Here is a 21564-nt window from a genome sequence, read left to right as displayed (position 1 = left end):
GATCACTGAAGTGTTCCCCAACTGGGAGGGAACCCTCCTGTCTGTTGATTGTTGTGCGGTGCCCATTCATCCGTTGCCGTAGCCTTTGCTCGGTTTCCCCAATGTACCATGCCTCCGGGCATCCCTGCCTGCAACGTATAAGATAGACATAGTTGGCTGAGTCACATGAATACCTGCCATGTACATGGTGAGAGGTGTTCCCACACGTAATGGTGGTATCTATGTCCACACTCTGACACGTCTTGCAGCGTCTACTGTGACAGGGTTGTATGGAGTTGTCCTGAGAGCCGGGCAGTTTGCTACGAACAATGATCTGTTTGAGGTTTGGCGGTTGTTTAAAGGCAAGTAGTGGAGGTGTGGGGAAGGTCTTGGTGAGGTGCTCATCTTCATTGATAATGTGTTGCAGGTCACGAAGAACATGGCGTAATGTTTCAGCTCCTGGGAAATAGTGAACAACAAAGGGTATCCTGTCGGTTGCAGCCCGTGTCTGTCTCCTGAGGAGGTCATTACGGTTCCTTGCTGTGGCACGTCGGAACTGGCGGTCGATGAGTTGAACATCGTACCCCGTTCTTGTGAGGGCATCCTTGAGTACTTCCAGGTGTCCATCACATTCCTCCTCATCTGAGCAGATCCGGTGTATGCGTAGGGCTTGTCCATAGGGGGCTTTTTTAATATGCTTTGGGTGGAAGCCGGAGAAGTGTAGCATTGTGAGGTTGTCTGTGGGTTTGCGGTAGAGTGTGGTGCTGAGGTGTCCATCCTTGATGGACAACAAGGCTCAACAGACAATCAATTTTTCAATGTATAATTTCAGTTACATCACACTGTAAATGTTTGCTATAAATTCTGTTAGGATGGAGCCCTCCACTATCACCTGATGAAGGAGCGTCGCTCCGAAAGCTTAGTGTGCTTCCAATTAAACCTGTTGGACTATAGCCTGGTGTTGTATCATTTTTAACTTTGTACACCCCAGTCCAACACCAGCCTCTCCAAATCATGGCCATTCAGTTCCCCAGGATCAATAGAGGGACAGGGGACAGTTATATCGAATCTTCCAACCTACACTCACCAACGTGATGAGGAACCTAACAATAATTTTTCAGTAACTCCTGGGGTTTCAACTCAGGCTTGTTTTTAGCAATCTCAAAGTAAATGCTGCCTTCAAAGGTATTAGAAAACCCAGTTTGATTCAGACAGCAAATTGCCTGCCGGCATTTTCTCTTCACCCACTGCATTTCCCTTAAGCCACTTCCCTCAATGCTGATAGCAATGTTTACTCTGCGAGGTACTGGTTTTACCGACTGTCACTTTGTACCTTGTCATTCAATCACACCTTTGGTATTAAACATAGCGGCTGATACGTCAGCTCACTGGTCTCCAAATAAAAGGACACTGGTGAGAGCAGAATTGGGATTAAAATGTTTTGATCCATACAACAGTGCTTCAGAGTAATGGCACTCTAGATAAGGAATCTTTCATCTACCAGTGTCTTCACAGCCAAGTTCCTTCTTGAAATCGTATTCCTTATTGATTCCAGAATCTGATGACATAAGAAACAGAGAAAAAAAATCCATGTTGGTTTAAAATGGACTTGTAATGAGTTCTGAACCACCTGAATGGAACAAGTTTTATTTGCAAATGAAAAATTTGCATTTGTATAGCACCTGTCATACCTTCAGGATTTTCCAAAGCTCTTTACAGCCAATGAGGTGTTTGTGAAGTGCTACTCATGAACCTATCAAGTCAAGTGCTACTGCATCTACCTATCACTTTCCCAGCTACCTTCCCCACCTCCTCACCCCCCACTCTTCTATTTATCTTGGAGTCCCCTTCACCCAACCTCTACCCCCACCAACCCCCCCCCCCCCCCCACCCCCCCCCCCCCCCCCGACATAAACACACACACACACACACATTCCTGATGAAGGGCTTATGCCTGAACCGTCAACTCCCTCTGCTCCTCAGATGCTGCCTGACCTGCTGTGCTTTTCCAGCGCCATACTTTTCAACATTCATGAAATGTAAAGCAACCAGTTTTGTTCACAGTAAGTTTCCACAAACATCAGTGAAGTGATCAATAGATAATTTGTTTTAATGAGGCTGTTCAAAGGATTAATACTCAAAGAGTCATGGACTCATTCAGCAAGGACACAGACCCTTTGGTCCAACTCGTCCAATCAAGTTTCCCAAATTAAATTAGTCCCATTTGCCTGTGTTTGGCCCATATCTCTTGAAACCTTTCCCATTCATGTACTTGTCCAAACATCTTTTAAATGTTATATCTGTACCTGCATCTACCTTTTGCAGCTCATTCCAAAAATGATCCTTCTGTGTGGAAAAAGTCGCCCCTCACCTTAAAATTATGCCCTCTAGTTTTGAACATCCCAACCCTAGGCAAAAGACCTATGCTATTTGCCTTATCTATGCCCCCTCATGATTTTATAAACCTCAACTTCCTACGATCCAGTGAACGAAGTCCCAGGGAAAGTGAGGTCTGCAGATGCTGGAGATCAGAGTCGAGAGTGTAGTATTGGAAAAGCACAGCAGGTCAGGCAGGATCCCAGGAGCAGGAGAATCAACGTTTTGAGCATAAGCCCTTCATCAGAAATTCTCAGGAATCGACACCCGAAACGTCGATTCTCCTGCTCCTCGGCTGCTGCCTGACCTGCTGTGATTTCCAGCACCACACTCTCAACTCTGAATAAAGTCCCAGTCTATCCAGCCTCTCCCTACATCTCAAAACTTACAGTCCCGGTAACATCCTTGTAAATCTTTGCTGTGCCCTCTCCAATTTAATAATGTCCTTCCTATTTCAGGGTGACCAGAACTGGACACGGTACTCCAAATGTGGCCTCATCAATGTCCCTTACAACCTTAACATGACATCCCAACTCCTATACTCAATGGCATCTGATCCAATTTAAAAACATATCTGCCTAGCAAGGAGAATGCCCATAATTTTCCTTTGAATAGTGCCACAGGATATTTGAATGTCCGTCTGAGAAGGCAGATAGAGTTTCAGTGTAACATCCTATTTGAAGGGATCCACCAATACTGGGTTTGTCTGCTAAGATTTTGTGATCAAGCTTCTGGCATAAGATTTGAAGACACAAATTTCTGCCTCAAGGTGGCACCCATAGAAAGACAATACTCTTGGTCTCGTTGAACTTCTAAATAATATTTACAGAGCCTTCTTAGGGAAGCAAAACATTCATTTCATTTTACAAAGCATCTTCCTGTGGCTTCATCTTGCCATGAGGCTGCATGAGCCAGCAAGATCATGTGACACTGCATCACTTCCTGTCATGATGCACACTGTTTCTCACTGATGAATCACACCATAAGGCGTAACCACTAGCGACAGCAGCCTGTGTCAAATATGCCTGTAATCAGATGGATCTCTGCCTTGATTATATGAGGGCTTTCATTTTAATAATCCTGTTCGCTGAGTCACTCTGAACTAAAACCGATAAAAACCATGAGAAACAGGTATCTCGAGGGTATAGGTGAGGCAGCTCTACCTATGTAGCAGCGATAGAGAGTACGTGCATTGGAAACTGGGAACACAAACGTCACATGGATGCAACCTTGTTTCAATGATTCCATGCACAATATTGGCCTGACTTCTGCTGTGACATCAGAAGTAACTTTGTGTCAAGACTAGATGAGGGTGTTGGCCTCTGTCTCAATAGACAATAGGTGCAGGAGTAGGCCATTCTGCCCTTCGAGCCTGCACCACCATTCAATATGATCATGGCTGATCATCCTTAATCAGTATCCTGTTCCTGCCTTATCTCCATAACCCTTGATTCCACTATCCTTCAGAGCTCTATCCAACTCTTTCTTAAATGAATCCAGAGACTGGGCCTCCACTGCCCTCTGGGGCAGAGCATTCCACACAGCCACCACTCTCTGGATGAAGAAGTTTCTCCTCATCTCTGTCCTAAATAGTCTACCCCGTATTTTTAAGCTGTGTCCTCTGGTTCGGCACTCACCCATCAGCGGAAACATGTTTCCTGCCTCCAGAGTGTCCAATCCTTTAATAATCGTATATGTCTCAATCAGATCCCCTCTCAGTCTTCTAAATTCAAGGGTATACAAGCCCAGTTGCTCCAGTCTTTCAGTGTAAGGTAGTCCCGCCATTCCAGGAATTGAACTCGTGAACCTACGCTGCACTCCCTTAATAGCCAGAATGTCCTTCCTCAAATTTGGAGGCCAGAACTGCACACAATACTCCAGGTGTGGTCTCACCAGGGCCTGTACAGCTGCAGAACAACCTCTTTGCTTCTATACTCAATCCCTCTTGTTATGAAGGCCAGCATGCTATTAGCCTTCTTCACTACCTGCTGTACCTTCATACTTACCTTCATTGACTGGTGCACAAGAACACCCATATCTCTTTGTACTGCCCCTTTACCTAAATTGATTCCATTTAGGTAGTAATCTGCCTTCCTGTTCTTGCCACCAAAGTGGATAACCATACATTTATCCACATTAAACTGCATCTGCCATGCATCTGATCACTCACCTAACCTGTCCAGGTCACCCTGTAATCTCCTAACATCCTCTCACATTTCACCCTGCCACCCAGCTTAGTATCATCAGCAAATTTGCTAATGTTATTACTAATACCATCTTCTATATCAAGGGGAGGCATAGGAATACTAAACGGAGAAAGTTAACTTTAATTTGTTCAGAGTCATGTGTGTTCAGTATTGAGAATCTCACCTCAGGACAGATTGACTTTGGAGACTTAAACACCTCAATCTGATCATGCAGTGCACGCTCACCAGATGACACCAAAAAACCTGGAGGGTAATGGGCTGCCTAAGCTTCGTTTGCAAATTTTGGAGTCGAGCTGACTGAGGGTGTGGTCAGATAAAGGTGTTTAAACTGTTTAAAGGATTTAAGGAGGGAGAGGTGGAAAAATCACTGATCAATTTGGTGAGGGAATTTCAAAGTCACACAAACATCATCTTAAAATTAGTGAGGCTATTTAAGGGTGGAAGTACAAAGTATATTTTCATTAAAAGAATGGTAGAAATTTAAAACCTTGGAACATAGAACAATACAACACAGAACAGGCCCTTCGGCCCACGATGTTATGCCGAACATTTGTCCTAGCTTAAGCACCCATCCATGTACCTATCCAATTGCCGCTTAAAGGTCACCAATGATTCTGACTCTGCCACTCCCACAGGCAGCGCATTCCATGCCCCCACCACTCTCTGGGTAAAGAACCTACCCCTGACATCCTCCCATACCTTCCACCCTTCACCTTAAATTTATGTCCCCTTGTAACACTCTGTTGTACCTGGGGAAAAAAGTTTCTGACTGTCTACTCTATCTATTCCTCTGATCATCTTATAAACCTCTATAAAGTCACCCCTCATCCTTCGCCGTTCCAATGAGAAAAGGCCTAGCACTCTCAACTATCCTCGTACGACCTATTCTCCATTCCAGGCAACATCCTGGTAAATCTTCTCTGCACCCTCTCCAAAGCTTCCACATCTTTCCTAAAGCGAGGCGACCAGAACTGCACACAGTACTCCAAATGTGGCCTAACCAAGGTCCTGTACAGCTACAACATCACTTCACGACTCTTGAATTCAATCCCTCTGCTAATGAACGCTAATACACCATAGGCCTTCTTACAAGCTCTATCCACCTGAGTGGCAACTTTCAAAGATCTATGAACATAGACCCCAAGATCCCTCTGCTCCTCCACCTTACTAAGAACCCTACCGTTAACCCTGTATTCCGCATTCTTATTTGTCCTTCCAAAATGGACAACCTCACTCTTGACAGGGTTGAATTCCTTCTTCTTCATAAAGGTTTGGATAGAGGGCTGTATGGAACTTTCGAGTCATAGCTAGATCGATCTTTGGTAAGAGCACAGAGAGACCTGCAGCAAAGGTGTGAAAGATACAATGCAGTCACCTTGTGACTGAAAGGCATAGCAGTCCTGAAGGGCTGAATGAGCTACTCATGTCCCCACACTCCTCTTTCATCATCACATTTAAAGCAAAACCTTTGTACAAAAGGCAGGTACCAATCAGGAGTCCGTGTGCCAATCAGGACCAGAGTGATACCCTGAATGATGGTGGAGGGTCAAGCGCCTGAGATGTTTTCATGCCTCAAATTGGTGTTTTCAATCTGTTTTTCACCTCTCCCTGGTGGTTTTGGGTGAGATGGGGAATATGTATTGTGTCCTAGTACTGTGGAGACAGGCTAGGTGGAGTCAAACACCTTGTCTTCACTGTTAGTGTTGTATGTCTGTTGTACACAGCACAAATCCAAGCTCCTTACATAAATCGGATTAGCGTCCAATTGCTGTCACTTACCTTCTGTACAAGGTAAGTGATGATTGTTGCCAACACAAAGTCCTGGGTACCCAGATCCACGACAGAGAAAAGGAGAATATCAAACAGTAGCAGAACTAACTCATGGCCGTAATAAAGAACATTGCTGAAGAGGATCCGGTCATCTGAAAACAATAAGATTGGAAAATGATTGAGCTTCGTGTACCGAGTTCTAAACTCTCACATTAAGTGTTGTCTTACAGCTGTAAAAACAGAATGGGAACGCTGTACAAATAGACAGACATGCTCACAAACAGCAAGAGGCATGGCCTCCAGCCCAAAGATGGGTCAAGGCAAATAGACTGTTTCAGTTTGACATGAAGGTGGTGGTTCCAGACACCGAATGTCTGGTGAGATACCTGAAGCAAATCAGCACACCTTGAAGAGACAGTCAGGCAGACTTTGACCTGGAAACAATGATTAGCTTTAGTAAGACGCCACAGGTCACAGTAAAATCCACCTGCATTATGGGAGGGAAAACCAGATTGAATTTCGGACTGGGTCAGAAAAGGCGATCTGAGGGCTAAGGTCCTAATGTTTAGTCAAAGAGATGGGTTTTGAGGAATGTCTTAAAGGAGCAGAGAGTGGAGAGATTTAGGGAAGAACATTGAAGAGAATATGAAATATAGTTGAAGATGTCTTTTTCTTTCATAATTTTGTGAGAAGGCAGAGGGACAGCAAAACATTATGTATCCCCCACAATGGACAGAGTTTAAAAATTACACGACGTGAATGAAGTTCCCAGTCCTGACACAGGGAATCATGATCAGCATTCCCTCTAATTTCCTTTCCAGCTGTACAGGTCTCTGAGGTCTGCATGTGGCAATGACTTCTGGCAGAAATCAATGCCACAATTGCCATGCCAACGCCTATATCCATGCACAGAAACCTGGAGCAGCTGGGTCAAAGTTGAAGGTCCTCTGCCTGCCCACCACTATGTGATTAGTTGTCAGGTCACTGAACAGTTTGGGCTATGAGCGAGACAATGGGCAGCAAAAGTGGCTTAGTGGTTAGCACTGCTGCCTCACAGTAGCAGGGACCTGGGTTCAATTCCACCCGCAGGTGACTGTCTGTCTGGAGTTTGTACATTCTCCGTGTGTCTGTGTGGGTTTTCTCTGGGTGCTCCAGTTTCCTCCCACAGGCCAAAGACGTGCAGGTTAGGTGGATTAGCCATGCTAAATCGTCCAGTAGTGTTCAAGGACGTGTAGGCTAGCACAAAGTAAATTCAGGGACTGTGGATGTGTCTGGGTGGGATATTCTTTGCAGGGTTGGTGTGGTGTCAATGGGCTGAATGGCCTCTTTCTGAATGGTAGGGATTCTATCAGATCAGAAGAAAAACCAGAGGGCCTGACGCAGCCAAAACAATGCTTTCAGTTCTCTGCAGTAAGCCACTTTAAACCTGAAGAAAATCAGTTTATCTTTTCTTCAGTAGATGCTACATAGAGTGACGGATAAATCAGAGTTCTTTCAGGAGTGAAGCAGTCACCCAGTGCCTCTTGTAAACTGGTGGAAGCATCTGGAAAAAGAAATGTTAAGGAGAAACTTGCAGATCATCGAGAAACAATCCAACAGACCTTGTGACGGTGGAACTGTTTTTCCAGTTTCACCCCCACCCATGCTTTTCATTCTCAAGTTTATATCTGTCTGCCTGCATGTGTAAGTCAGAGTTTATAAAGGGTTTAGACATTTAGATTAAATGAGATCAGATTCCCTACAGTGTAGAAACAGGCCCTTTGGCCCAACAAGTCCACACCAAACCTCCGAAGAACAACCCACCCAGACCTATTCCCCTATGTTCGCCCCAGACTAATGCACCTAACACTACGGACAATTTTGCATGGCCAATTCACCTGACCTGCACATCTTTGGACTGTGGGAGGAAACCGGAGCACCCAGATGAAACCCACACAGACACGGGGAGAATGTGCAAACTCCACACAGACAGTCGCCCGAGGCTGGAAATGAACCTGGGACCCTGGCGCAGTGAGGCAGCAGTGCTAACCATTGAGCCACTGTAACATTTATTTCGCTTACTCTGCTATTTATAATTGTGCAAGTGTAGCTGAAACCTAACTACCTATAATAAACAGCACTTCTTGTTTAGTACAGAACCCTGGTATGTGTTTTCCATCAATTTCACACTGAAACTCAGGTAGTTTGGGAATACTGCATATTTTGTTTAAAAATTTTAACCTTTGTGATGACGCTGGGGCTTGATTTCCAGCCCACCACCCTACTGAGGTGTGACAAAGTGCCTTGGTGCATGGTTTTAGTCTGACTTGGGGAGAGAGTAGAGAGGAATTTTCCAGGTCTACTTTTCCTTCATCAGGTTTGCTTTCTGCCTGCCCCAGCAGGTTGCAAGAGAAAGAGGAATTTTAGGAGGGGGCAAACTTTTCAGCAACAACGCTCCAGTTATCAGGATGTGGGCCAAGTTTGGTCCCAAATTCACTTTTCTCCTGGTGTTTTGTTTTGGATTAACTTTAAAAGAAGGTCAAGTGTTGCATAATACACAGCAGTTGAAAAGGGAGGAGAGTCTGAACATTTTTTCACTGGAGTGTAGGAGGTTGAGAGGTGACCTTACGGAGATTTATAAAATCATGAGGGGTTCAGATAAGGTGAATGGCAGGTGTCTTTTCCCTAGGATGGGGGATTTCAAGACTACGGGACACTTTTAAGGTGAGAGGGGAAAGATTTAAACAAGACATGAGGAGCAATGTTTTTTACACTGAGAGTGGTTCATTTGTGGAATGAACTTCCAGAGGAAGTGGTGGATGTGGGTAAAGTTACAACATTTGGATACGTACATGAATAAGAAATGTTTGGAGGGATATGGGCCAAGTGCAGGCAGGTGGGAGTGGGTTTGTTTGGGATTATGGTTGGCATGGACTGGTTAGACCGAAGGGTCTGTTTCCGTGCCGTATGAGTCTATAAAAGCAAAATGACAAAAAAACGATTTCCCATTCAAGACGCTTCACTGAACATCTGGCGAAGAGACTAGTGAAGAAAACAATGACAGTTCGAGGAAGGCGGGAGAGATGTTTTATTTCAAGTTCTGCAGCTGCAAGCAAAAAGACTCCTGACAATGGAACAATTGTGAAAGGCAGCTCCAGTAATTCAATGGAATCTTTTTAATTTTCCACCCAAGTTTTGATTTGCTTCCCCTCGGCCCTGGTATTACAACTCACTCATGGAGTTCAGGTTGCTGTGGCAAAATGCACTGGTACATGCGTGATGTTGGCTGGAGCTAAGGACAGCAATAGTGGAGATTCTACCCGTCTTTCCATCAGATGGACAATGTCTATGGGCACATGGCTGACCAGGTGTCTCCCTTGCTTTTATCTTGTTGGAAGGATTTGCAGGTTGATAACTGATCTGCTTGGCTATTTCTTAGCCATTGAGTCCTGATGCAGGACCATGACCCCCAGGGCTATCTAACTCACAAGGCACACATATTATCTGCTGCTGTGCCACAAGATGTCCTCTCCCCACTGGGACAGTATACAAAATTCTAATTTTGCAACATGCAAATGGGCCTTTTTTGTTATGAAACTTGAGATAATGGATGCAAAAAAAATTTCCCGCAGATTACACCAAAATAGCAACAAATATTTCACAGAATCTGATTACAGCTGTGTCAGTTCAGCCAATGAGCTACATTTAGATTTGACAGAGTGGCTATTGTGGTGAGTAATCCCTCCTAATCATGAACTTTGTATGACTGCTTCAGGGATGCTCTTCAGCCAAATTAAACATGCAGCAAATGCTGCCGACGTGTGTTAAACCTGGTTGCTACAAAACTGAACAGAGACATTCTCGAAAACACTGGCAAACTTGCTGCTCTTACCATTGTAAAAAAAACTCCGGTCATCTGAGCGTTGAAATTCAAAGTCCAGAATTCTCTCCAGGAAGAGCTTTTCCTTGACCACGTAGTCCATGTCTTTATAGGCCTGCATAAGGAACACTCTGTAAGATTATTGATGGAGAGAATAGTCTGCATATAAACAGATGGTAAACATTCACGGGGTACTTCATCCCAAATAGACATCACAAACTGCTTGACACCAAATGATTTATCTTTGAAGTCCAATGCACAGTCAGATCTTGTAAATCCTGAATAAATGAATGATCAGTGAATCCGCATTTGGTGGCATCAGTTAAGGATTGACCGGACTGTCAGGAAGACTTGCTTCTCTTCAAATAACACCAAGGGTTTGTTTACATGCACTTTGCTCAATAGGCAAAGCCTCAGTTTAATATCTCATCCAATAATACAATGCTCCCTCACATCCTATATATGCTTGGTGGGGGGGGGGGGGGGGGGGAGATGTAGTCCACTGGATTAGTAACACAGAACTTTGGGCTAATAGTTTGAGGACCAGGGTTCAAAACCCACCATGGTGACAGCTGAATTCAATAAAAATTTGGAATAAAAAGATAGCCTACTGGTATCCATGTTCCTGATGTCAATTTTTGTGAAACCCATCTGGTTCATCCATGTCCTTTAGGGGAGTAAATCTGCTCGATTTACCTGGTCTGGCTCATATGGGACTCTGGATCCACAGCAATGATGGGGAATTATTGATAGGTGATAAAAGCATAAACAAACTTTGAAAAGTTCCAGATGCTATTTTAACAAGTAACAGCCCAGTCCCAACAAATGGGTGACTGGACAAGGAAACGGGTCAGTGCAAATTTTGTGTAAAGTCAAGAGAACAAGTGCAGTTTACAATGATTAGAGTCAGTAATTATTGAGAGTTTTGGGATCATGTGCTGATGGCATAATGGGGGCCACGACAGCTACTGGACATACTGGCACTTTGGCCAACCATTTAAATAGGTGGTCAAGATCTTGCTGGCCTGCTGCTCTCCAATTTCTGGCAGCAGTGGATCAAAGAATGGCATTTTATATGGTTACTGCTCCTTCACCAGTCTCTGAAAGTTTAATACTACAATACCAACCTCCCAAGTGTATCCTTATCTCAGAGGATGAGGAGAGGGGGTCACCAAAAAGATATAAAGTTGTACTCTTAAAGAAGAAGGTGGCATGGTGGCTCAGTGGTTAGCACTGCTGCATCACAGCACCACGGAACTGGGTTCAGTTCCACCCTCAGGTGACTGTCTGTGTGGAGTTTGCACGTTCTTCCTGTGTTGGTGTGGGTTTCCTCCAGATGCTCTGATTTCCTCCCACAGTCCAAAGATTGGCCATGCTTTAATTGCCCATTGTGTCCAGAGATGTGTAGGCTAGGTGGGTCAGACATGGGAAGTACAGGGTTACAGGGATAGGATTGGGTGTGGTTGGATTTGGGTGGGATCCTCTTTAGACGGTCAGTGTGGAACTTGATGGGTTGAATGGCCTGCCTCCCATTCTGCAGTGATTCTGTGAAGAGGAAAATTAAAGCATGCTCATCTTTCCAAATTTGGTGAGCAGTTCCAAGCTACACTGGGAATTATTCTAGGGCAACGGTGATGCATTGGGAGAAGTAACAAAAATAAAACTGGCAGATGAGGAGGAACAAAAGGTTAAACAGATTATGCAAAAGAAAATTGGTTCAGATTGGACCAGGCTCTTTAAGATCCTGTTTCTTTGACAATTTTTTTTTGTGATTTAAAAAGACTTCTATTTTTACTGATAGGGTTCAACACACCACACCCAGGGTCCCAGCTGTTGTCAAGACAATATTAAAAGCATATTTTCTCCTGTGCCCTCTATTTGACCCTGCAAGTATGCCACTTCAGAAGTATCTCTCTCCCACTGCAGAGTGCATGGGTCTCCCTGTCATTGGGAATGTTGGATCGACGGGTCGGATTGAAGCTTTTGGAATAGACTCTTGTTGTTTTGGACGGCAGAGGCAGTAGGACAGCTGTGCGATTGCATTCATTCCGACCAGTCTTACAGAAGTATTTAACTCGTTGTTAATGTCAGAACACTTCTATGTCAGATGGTGGTCTGTCATTTCAAAATGAAAACATTTGGTTTTTGAGTTTTCATTTGGTAAACGGTCGGATGGTAATCTGCATTTTCACTCCTGAGTTTGCTCCCCTCTACATCTCTCAGAACTGCATCTTCCCTTTGGGTGCTGAATGGTAACAGGTAACAGACAAGACAGCCAGGTAAGGACGGCTGGATTCCTTCACCAAAGGGCTTTAGTGAATCTGTTGGGCCTTTTTTTAAAAAGACAATTTGACACTTTGATGGTCATTGTTACTGATGTGTCTTGTGACTTTGTACATGTTCGTTCGCATAGAGCAATCCAGAACTGGAACAGGCCCTTCGGCCCACCATGTCTATGCCGACCATGATGTCATTCTAAACTAATCCCATTTGCCCACATGATCTATTCCCTGCTTATTTATGTGTCTTTCCAAAGGCCTCTTAAAAATTGCTCCTGGATCTGCTTGTACCAATCCCTGTGGAGGTGCGTTCCTGACACCTACCACTTTCTGCGCAAAAAACTTGCCTTACACATCTCCTTTGAACTTCCCCCCCTCACCTTAAACCTATGCCGCCGAGTATTTGACATTTCCATTCTGGGAAAACCCCTCTGACTATCCATCTTATCCATGCCTCTCATTATTTTATATACTTCTATCAGGTTGCCCCTCTGCCTCTGATCCTCTAGCAAAAACAATTTAGATATGTCCAACTTCTTCTTATAGCTAATACACTCCAAACCAGGCAACATCCTATAAATCCCTGCTGCACCTTCTCCAAAATGTTCAGAAAACATACACCACTTAAAATCAGGTTCTTGTTGAAACAGATATCTTGAAGTTTATTTGCAATGTTAATTATTTACATGTCTATAATATCATGCATCTACACATAGTCTGGGTTCTGTGCTAACTGATGTTACTCTACATTACACAAACGTAAGCCAACTAAACACACTACTAAGACAACATCTAAAGGTGAGGCAGACACCCTTACACTGCAACATCACGTCTTAATGTGACATAACTATCTGGAAAAGGATAAGCGTGCCTAGAGTGGAATCTATGTCTGTCTATCTACTATAGTCACTGATGTCAGCTTCATTAAGATCTGAACTGAGATTCTCAAAACTGCAATGGTAGGATTTGATTGCATGCGCTCTATCTGGTAAATATTACCAATACATTGCTGAATGACTATTTTACAGAGAAAACAAAAAAGACTCAAGCTCATTCCTTTCCACTTAACACTTGCTGTGCTGTGTAGGAGGAACGTCCATATTTTGACCATTCTGAGGATACACAGGTTCTCCTGTCTTATTTGCTGGGTTTATTATGCCTGGTTTTTATTTACTCAAAGACCAATTGTTGTGTCTCTCCCAAAAGAGACAAATCTAATCAGCACAGACTGGAAACTCAACACAGGACCTCTTTAGAACTCAGCCAAGCATTTAATAAATCTGCTGAATAAACCACTGATTAGAAGATTTGGTACCCTTAATGCTGCACTGGGGGTCAGCCCATTGTACAAACATAAACCCTGATACAAGATGTGAAACCATCTTGTATCGGGGTTTATGTTTGTAAAATGAGCTCTCCCGCAGTGCAGCATAAGGGTACCATATATTAAAGTGGAGGTGGTAATGTCAATGGACAAGTCACCCAGATCCCAAAGTAATGTTCTGTGGCAGATAGTGAAATTTGAGCCCAATTAAAATCTGGAATTAAAAGCTTGCCTAATGGCGAACATGTAACCATTATCGATTGTCATAAAAACTGATGATAAATTCCTGTGCCACTGCTAGATGAAAAATGTTTTCCTGGTGAATGGGCGATGACACCAAATTCAGGATTGCTTATTACGTAATCTCATGTTGTTTGTAGGATATTTCTGGTATAGACTAGCAAGCAGTGTTTTCCACCCAACCCCAGCAACCTGAATACTATCATTCAAACCGGCATTCCATCGTATGACTGAGGGATTGCTGCACTGTCTGAGGTGCTGTCTTTCTGGAGAGACACTAAACCAAAGCTCTGTCTTCCCTCTCAGGTGGAAGTAAAATATCACAGGGTATTCTACAGGAGATCTGGATAATATTCACCTCTCAGTCAACAACACCAAAAACAAATAGCTTCTCTGCACCCCAAAAGTAATTCACTGGTATTTAAGACACAAATGCAATAAGGCACTTCAGTGTTAAAAGTAGTACATTAATTGCTGGCCTTGTTGGTCAAATAATGGGCTGTGATACCAAAATACAGACAAGGTGCAGGTGCAGGCCATTTGGCCCCTCGAGCCTGAACTGCTATTGAATAAGATTGTGACTAATCTGATCGTAACTTCAATCTAACATTCCTGTCCGTCCCTGATAATCTTCCATCCCCTCGCTTAACCTCTTCCTTAAGGATATTCAAGGACTCTGTTTCCACCACCTTTTCAGGAAGAGAGTTCCTAAGACTCACAAATCTCCCTGAGAGGAAACAGAAAGTCAAACTCTATTTTCAAGGATCAAAAAAGATAATATTTAAATGATTTAAAATTGTAGGACTGAAGAGTTCTTTACAGTTAAATTGACAGAGGACTAAATTGTAATATGATTGCTCTTAGCATAATGCACACTGACTTAAGCTGATGTATTCAACAGAACTGAGCTCTTGTACCTGCATTAGGTAAAATGGCATTGCCAGGTGAAAGGACAGTGTGTTCACTTTCTATATCCCATATGGTGCCCCAGGTGTGATTCCCCTTGACCTTATAACAAACTTCTAACATTCTTCTATCTGAGAGGCTTCATAATCCCACAACAGCCACACATTAACAATATCCCACTCTCATTCAGACAAGAAAGAAATGAAAGGCACCAGCTCACATGTTCAAGGAAGGATGAAAGGAACTTATTCATTGTGTAGTAGGCTTTCAGATTCTGCTGCAGGGTGGCTGAATCCTCACGAATGCTTCGATTAACTCTTGCTGCCTTCAAGGAGAAAGACAAAACAAACTTGAGAGCTCAATTTCAAGGTCACATTCCACATTAGATTCAGGTCCTTGTTAAAGATGATAGCATTTGGTTGATCAGCTCTCTACTGGTTTTTATGCTGCTCACAGATGTTCTCTCAATCTTCTTTATTTAATCTCATGAACAGAAACTTCTGTTCCTTTCTCATTCACTTTCTTACCTTGCTTCCACTCAAATGACTCTCATCCTCAACTACTCCCTGTCACAGTAAGTTCTACATTTGACATTCTGTCGATAAAAAGTTCTTCTGAATTCCCTGTTGAATTTATTAGTGACCACTATATATTTCTATCTCTGAGGGGGAACATCTTCACAATTTAATGTATCCAATATACCGCCATCAGTCTTTCACTTTCTATAGACCCTCATCCATCTTATATAATCTTGCAGCTCTGATACATTCTTATATTCACCTTTGGAGGGTAGGAAACAGAAGTCGGGACAGTTTTTGACTTGCGCTTGCATGCACACAACACACAGACACAAATTTATTCAGCACACACATATGCACATAACACACATGCATAGAACACACTCAGACTAATACCACACACACATACAGATCACACACACACACAAACACGGATTTTTACAGGTTGTGCCTTCTTGGCATGGTGGAGGCTCCTCTGTCCAACTGAACACAGTATGTGGGTGGGTTATTAAACTGGGAAGGGTATCAGGGGCCTTACAGTTTAGATGGGGCAGCAGAGTGCAAAGTAAGGTCACTTGGAGTTGGGGTACGGAAGCACCCTGCTGCCAATATTGTCATAGGTTTAATTTGAAACATTAATTCAAGGTAACAACTCACTACCACTCTCTCCATGACAGTTAGGGATATGATGTTCCATCAAATAAATAACAAAAAAAATCAGTAGCCAGGCCACCACTCCCTCCGTAGTAGAGGTAAACGCACTAAAGGTGGCCTGTGGCAGCTGCTGAACCCAGAGTGTAGGAAGGGCCTCGAGGACTATCTGAAACACTGATCTCCCTGGCCCCCATCCCCACAGTCATCGACTGCCCAGATCCACACACCAAAACATGCCCACACAATGTCAGGAAGCCTACAGGCTAACAGAAACTTGAATTAAGCTCTTAACGAGCCTGATCAGTGACTTTGTGCTCGCAGGCTCCCATTTCCACCTCTGCTAAAATAGCACGGCTACGAGATAGAGACAAAAAACAGCAAGGAGGTTGTTGGGACTAACATCTGAGTCTACCCACTTCTGACCCCAGTTCCAGTGAGTGCTGGAAATGTAGCCCTCTATATCCCTTTTGCAGTATGCAAGGGAGATGAGAAACTAAATAAAAGAAGCAAAGAGAGCATATGAGAAGAGCATGGCAGATAACATTTAAGTGAGCACAACATTCTGTTACAAGCATATAAATGGGAAAAAGGCTAATGAAATGAGTTGAGGAGCTGAGTAAGGTCAATTAAGAACTCCTATTCTGGAGGCAAACTGCATTACTGAGATATTGAATAAGCACTTAAAAACTGTCTTTTCCAAGAAAGAAGAAGTTGCCAACTCTTAGTGAAAGCACAGGCAGATGAGACACTAAATGCTGATAAACAGAAGGTATTAGAAACACAGCATTCAATGCTGAGCAGCCATCAAGACCAGAAGGGATGCATCTGAGGATGCTGAGGGAAAAATGGATGGAAATTGTTGTTATACTGGCCATAACTTCCAACTTTGCTGAGGTTCAAGGTGAGAGATAGCAACTATTATACTTTTGTGTGAAGATAAGGTCTGGCCAATCAGTTTAACCGCAGTGTGAGGAAAGCTTTTGGAAACAATAATCCAGGATAAAATTAACAATAATTTGGACAAATATGGATTTTTTAAGGAAAGCCAGCACAGATCTATTTAGGGTAAATCACATTTAACAAACTTCACTAATATTTTTGCTGCTGTTATGTTAAAGATTGATGATGGTAATGTGGTCAACGTGATGCGAATGCACTTTGAAATAAAAGCCAATTGTTAAAGTGCCACATAAAAGGCTTATCTGCAAAGATCAATCACATGAGCTAAATAGGAGCAATATGAAGTTGACTGACAGGACAGGGAGAGGGATGGTGAGCAACTGTTTTTCTGGGAGGTATACGGTGGTATCCTCAGGTGTCAGGATAAGAAGGACTGTACGACATAAATTATAGATATAATAGTAAGGCACAATTTCAAATTATGAAGATGTCATAAATCAGTGTGAACTGTGAGGAGGATACAGGCTCTATGAATGGAAACAAAGAGCACAAAACTGGTGAAAGTTTATAAAACAATGGTTCAGCTCAGCTGAAGTACTTTGACTAATTACAGGCCCCTTACTTAAGGAAGTATTGATAAGAATAGTGACTCTGGTGAGTGGCATCAGCTACCTGGATAGTTTTCAGAAGCCAGGATTGTCTTGCTGAGAGAAGGCGTGAATGCATCGTGTTTGAGATGTTCAAAATCATAAAGGATCTGGAAAGAGCAGGTAAGGAGAATATTCCCATTAGCAGAAGTACTGAGTGCCAGTGAACATTGATTTAAGGTGAATGGCAAAAGGACCAAGTGACAGCTGAGGAAAAAGCTATGTTTATTCACTCATCCCTGTAATCCCCATAACCCCCATTAAGCCTGTCATCGTCTTACACTATGTCACAAACACTGCTGTTGTCACTGGAAGAAGCTGAGTTTGTCAGTGCAACACTTCATCTTTTAAGAAGATGGCAGGTCACAAAAACAACTTGAATTAATGCCTCAAGTTTTAAAACAGACAAATGTTCCAGGGCACCTCCTCAGGAATATATGTTCAGAGGAAAAAATAAAAGTCCAAGAGTCGGATTGTTTTGCAGGTGACTAAAGGCTTGGTCGAAGAGCTGGATTTAATTTTTGTCCATATCAGGAAGAAAGATAGGAAATAAGGGTGGATTACAGAGGGAAGTCCAGAACTTTGGGCCTAAACAACTGAAGACACACTCTGAAATAACTCCACAGAGGTCAGTATGCCGTCACCCAGTCACCCTTTGTTTACAGATCAAGAGTCCTTGACTTTCCAACTGATCCAGCTCCCTCAGAGCCAGCTCTCAGAGTGAATAGGATGTCTGACATTCCTGTTTAGACCTATCAGTCGGGACTCCCTGACTGGACCAGATTAACAGCCCTAAGGAGGGAACTCATATTCTATGAGGTCCAGCTTGCTGACCTTGTTACATTCACTACACACTCACTAGTGTGCAGGACAAGCAACATGCAGTCCAAGCTATCAACAATAACTTGGGTGGCATGGTAGCGCAATGGTTAGCACCACTGCCTCACAACACCAGGGTACTGGATTCAATTCCACTCTCAGGTGGCGGCCTGTGAGGAGTCTGCACATTTTCCCTGGCACGGGTTTCCTCTGGGGGCTCCGGTTTCCTTCCATAATCCAAAGATGCGCAGGTTAGGTAGGTAGCCCATGGGAAATGCAGGAATATGGAGCTTGGGTGGGATACTTTTCGGAGGGTGTTTAGACTTGAAGATCTGAATTGCTTACTTCCATGCTGTATGATTTGCTGAATAAACCACTGCTTCCACAGCAGTGAGGACAAATATTACATTTTTAAAATAATTAAATTCCTGAAACATTGTTAGTAATAAAATCTGAAGTACCTCATTCAGCGGTGAGAGTATCCGATCGTATTGTTGTCTGACCTTGTTAGAAATTAAGACTTCAAAAGTCTGGACCTCCATATTGGGCTCGAGCCCTCTCATCGCACAAAGGTTATCCTGTAAAAAGTGAACATTTAGAAAACATTGTAATCAGATTGTTTCTGATCTTTCCTGAACAATAACCTCTCTGCACTCCCATCACCACCACTCCTCATCTCCATAGTCCCTCCCAAAATACACTGACTTCATCAATTTTCTTTCCCCATTGTGCAACCACGAGTTGGCACATGAGTTGATTGGCTGAATGGCCACCTGTTGTGTAATGTATCTGTGTAATTTAGCCATCTCCTACTGTTTCTGCAGCTGGGCCCATTGGTGCGTCTGGACAGAGCAAATTCTGGGAATTCTGACTGGAAAAAGCATGTTCTTGAACGTATGAACCTTTTCTCCCTTGAAGGTGAAGGAAAAGAATAAATGTCCATGATGTAGATTTCCTCAAGTACTGACTTTCCTGTACTCCCTGCAGCCAAGCATCCAAATAACCGCAAAGGAAGAATCAGGAACGTTTCTCCCTCTTTCCCAGTGAATAGTCTGGAAAAAGGGATCATAGTCTTTGAATAGTGGAGATGAGGATAGATTTCTTCATTAGAAGATGGTGAACCTTTTGGAATTCTCTATCACAGAGGGCTGCAATGGTCCAGTTGTATTATCACTAGACTATTAACCCAAGTAATGTTCTGGGAATACAGGTTCAAATCCTGCCATGGTAGAATTTGAATTTAATTTTTTAAAAATCTGGAATTAAGAGACTTATGATGACCATGAAACAACTGTCAGGAAAACCCATCTGGTTCTTTTACGTCCTTTAGTCCTGGTCTGGACTACATGTGACTCCAGACCCACCAATGATCAAATCTCAACGTAGTTAATGACTCTCTGAGATGGACATTAAATGTTGGCCGAGCCAGTGATGCCTGGTCCCTGGTTCTGACAGTTCTGAGACGGATAGGGTCAAAGGAAATTTAAGGGTTATGGAAATAAGGGAAAGTGGAATTATGATAAAGATTCAACCACGATTTCATTAAATGGAGGAAGAAATACAAGACATCATATATCCTATCCTAATTCCTAATTTTTTAATGTTCTCATTTGATGGAAACTTACAATTAATTAAAATTAATCAATTACAAAATCTGATTACCTCTTCTTTCTTAAGATTGAGATACATTGATTCCATACCAATATCAGCTTGTCCATGTACAGACCGTCCATGGATGTAGTAGCCATAGCACCTGTGCAGCAAGACCAAGACCGATACCTGGATGGAATTTAATTGGAGAATATTATTTATACTTGACATAAAAGAAAACAATGTTCGTATTCCCAATCCAAATTCAACTTCTTTCAGTGAAATTTGACAAAAATCACAGGCGACAACCAACTGGGTCATTTCCATCTGACACCAAGCTGCTTGTGAAAGGTGGAAAGGGTCAAAAGGAAATGCAAAATGAGGTGAGGAACATGCCATATTGGCAAGTGATTTAAGCGGAGATAGAAAATAAAATTAGGTCTTTTAATCACTGCTCTGTCACGGTAGCTCCTTGGTTATTCATTGGTGGCATGAGCTGAGGTGATTTTTCAGAGGTTAATTGCACAATCGTGGTTCAGTTGGTAGGAATGCTTTTCTCTGAGTTATAGTCTTCTGGGATTGCGCCCAGCCTAAGGCTCCAGCACAAACGTCCAGGTTGACGCTCTGCGGCTGTACTGAGGGAGTGCTGCATGATGGGAGGCGGCATCTTTCGGATGAAATATTACGCCAAATCCCCATCTGCTCGTTCAGGGTGGATATCAAAGATCCCACTGCACTGTTTCAAAGGACAGCTGAAAATTCTCTCCAGACGCCTAACCAATACTTATCACCAGATCAACGTCAAAGAGTAGATGAGCTGGTCATGAGCTGGTCAAGCAGCACATTGCTGTTTGTGGCAGCTTGGCTTTATATTGGCTCCTGGATATACGACATCACAATAGAGTCAACTCTTCAAAAAGCACTTTATTGGCTGTAGAACATTCACAGATAGTTGGTAGTTGTCTGGAAGGTCCACGTTTAGTTCGGATGCAGCCCTCTGGTACTGACTACAGATCAGTTCCTCTCTTCAATGGTCATTGCTTCCCCAGTGCAGAGTTAGACTCGATAATCCCACTTCGGTTCGGAGTAAGAGGCTGGATCCAATACTAAGAAGATTGCAGCAGCACATTGGGAATATCACTTAGACCAGTAATCCTGAGACTGAGTCTCAAACCCACATCCAGGGCCTCAAATCACAGCAGCCAGGAGGGATTTAAATTCAACTAACAAATGTGAAATAGGAGCTAGTCTCATTAATCATGACCATAAATTGCTTGTTGCGAATCTCTGTCTTACTCATTAATGTCCCTTTTAAGGAAGAAAATCTGCCATCATTACTTGGTCTGACCGACATGGGACTCCACAACAACAGCAATGTGATTGACTCTTAACGACCCTGTAAAACGCCCGAGTGAGTCAATCAATTCAAGGGCACTTACAGATGGGCAATAAATATTGGCCATGCCAGTGATAAACATAAATTCAATCGTAGTACA

General features: G+C 43.1%; 1 protein-coding gene across 5 annotated transcripts in view; it reads right to left on the bottom strand.

The window, feature by feature from the left end:
- Positions 1 to 907: 907 nt before the first annotated feature.
- The window catches only part of LOC122558236 (meckelin-like), a 143106-nt gene continuing 122449 nt past the window's right edge, over positions 908 to 21564 (bottom strand). For 4 of the 5 annotated variants that reach the window (XM_087995724.1, XM_087995723.1, XM_043706586.2 and 1 more), the window contains 6 exons: positions 20141 to 20257; positions 18940 to 19056; positions 15161 to 15265; positions 10204 to 10306; positions 6342 to 6484; positions 909 to 1537 (listed from right to left, as the gene is read on the bottom strand). In XM_087995724.1, the coding sequence (XP_087851850.1) occupies positions 1457 to 1537; positions 6342 to 6484; positions 10204 to 10306; positions 15161 to 15265; positions 18940 to 19056; positions 20141 to 20257 (666 nt within the window). In that variant the 3' untranslated portion in view covers positions 909 to 1456. Of the gene's footprint in view, positions 1538 to 6341; positions 6485 to 10203; positions 10307 to 15160; positions 15266 to 18939; positions 19057 to 20140; positions 20258 to 21564 lie in introns of all 5 variants that reach the window. The other variant, XM_087995722.1, reaches the window with a different exon arrangement.

Source organism: Chiloscyllium plagiosum, unplaced genomic scaffold (assembly GCF_037043375.1).
Source record: "Chiloscyllium plagiosum isolate Xiang-an unplaced genomic scaffold, Cpla_swu_hap1 HiC_scaffold_17, whole genome shotgun sequence".
NCBI classification, from domain to species: Eukaryota; Metazoa; Chordata; class Chondrichthyes; order Orectolobiformes; family Hemiscylliidae; genus Chiloscyllium; species Chiloscyllium plagiosum.
The sequence above is the reverse complement of the archived record's forward strand: the minus strand, read 5'-3'. Positions and strand labels throughout refer to the sequence as shown.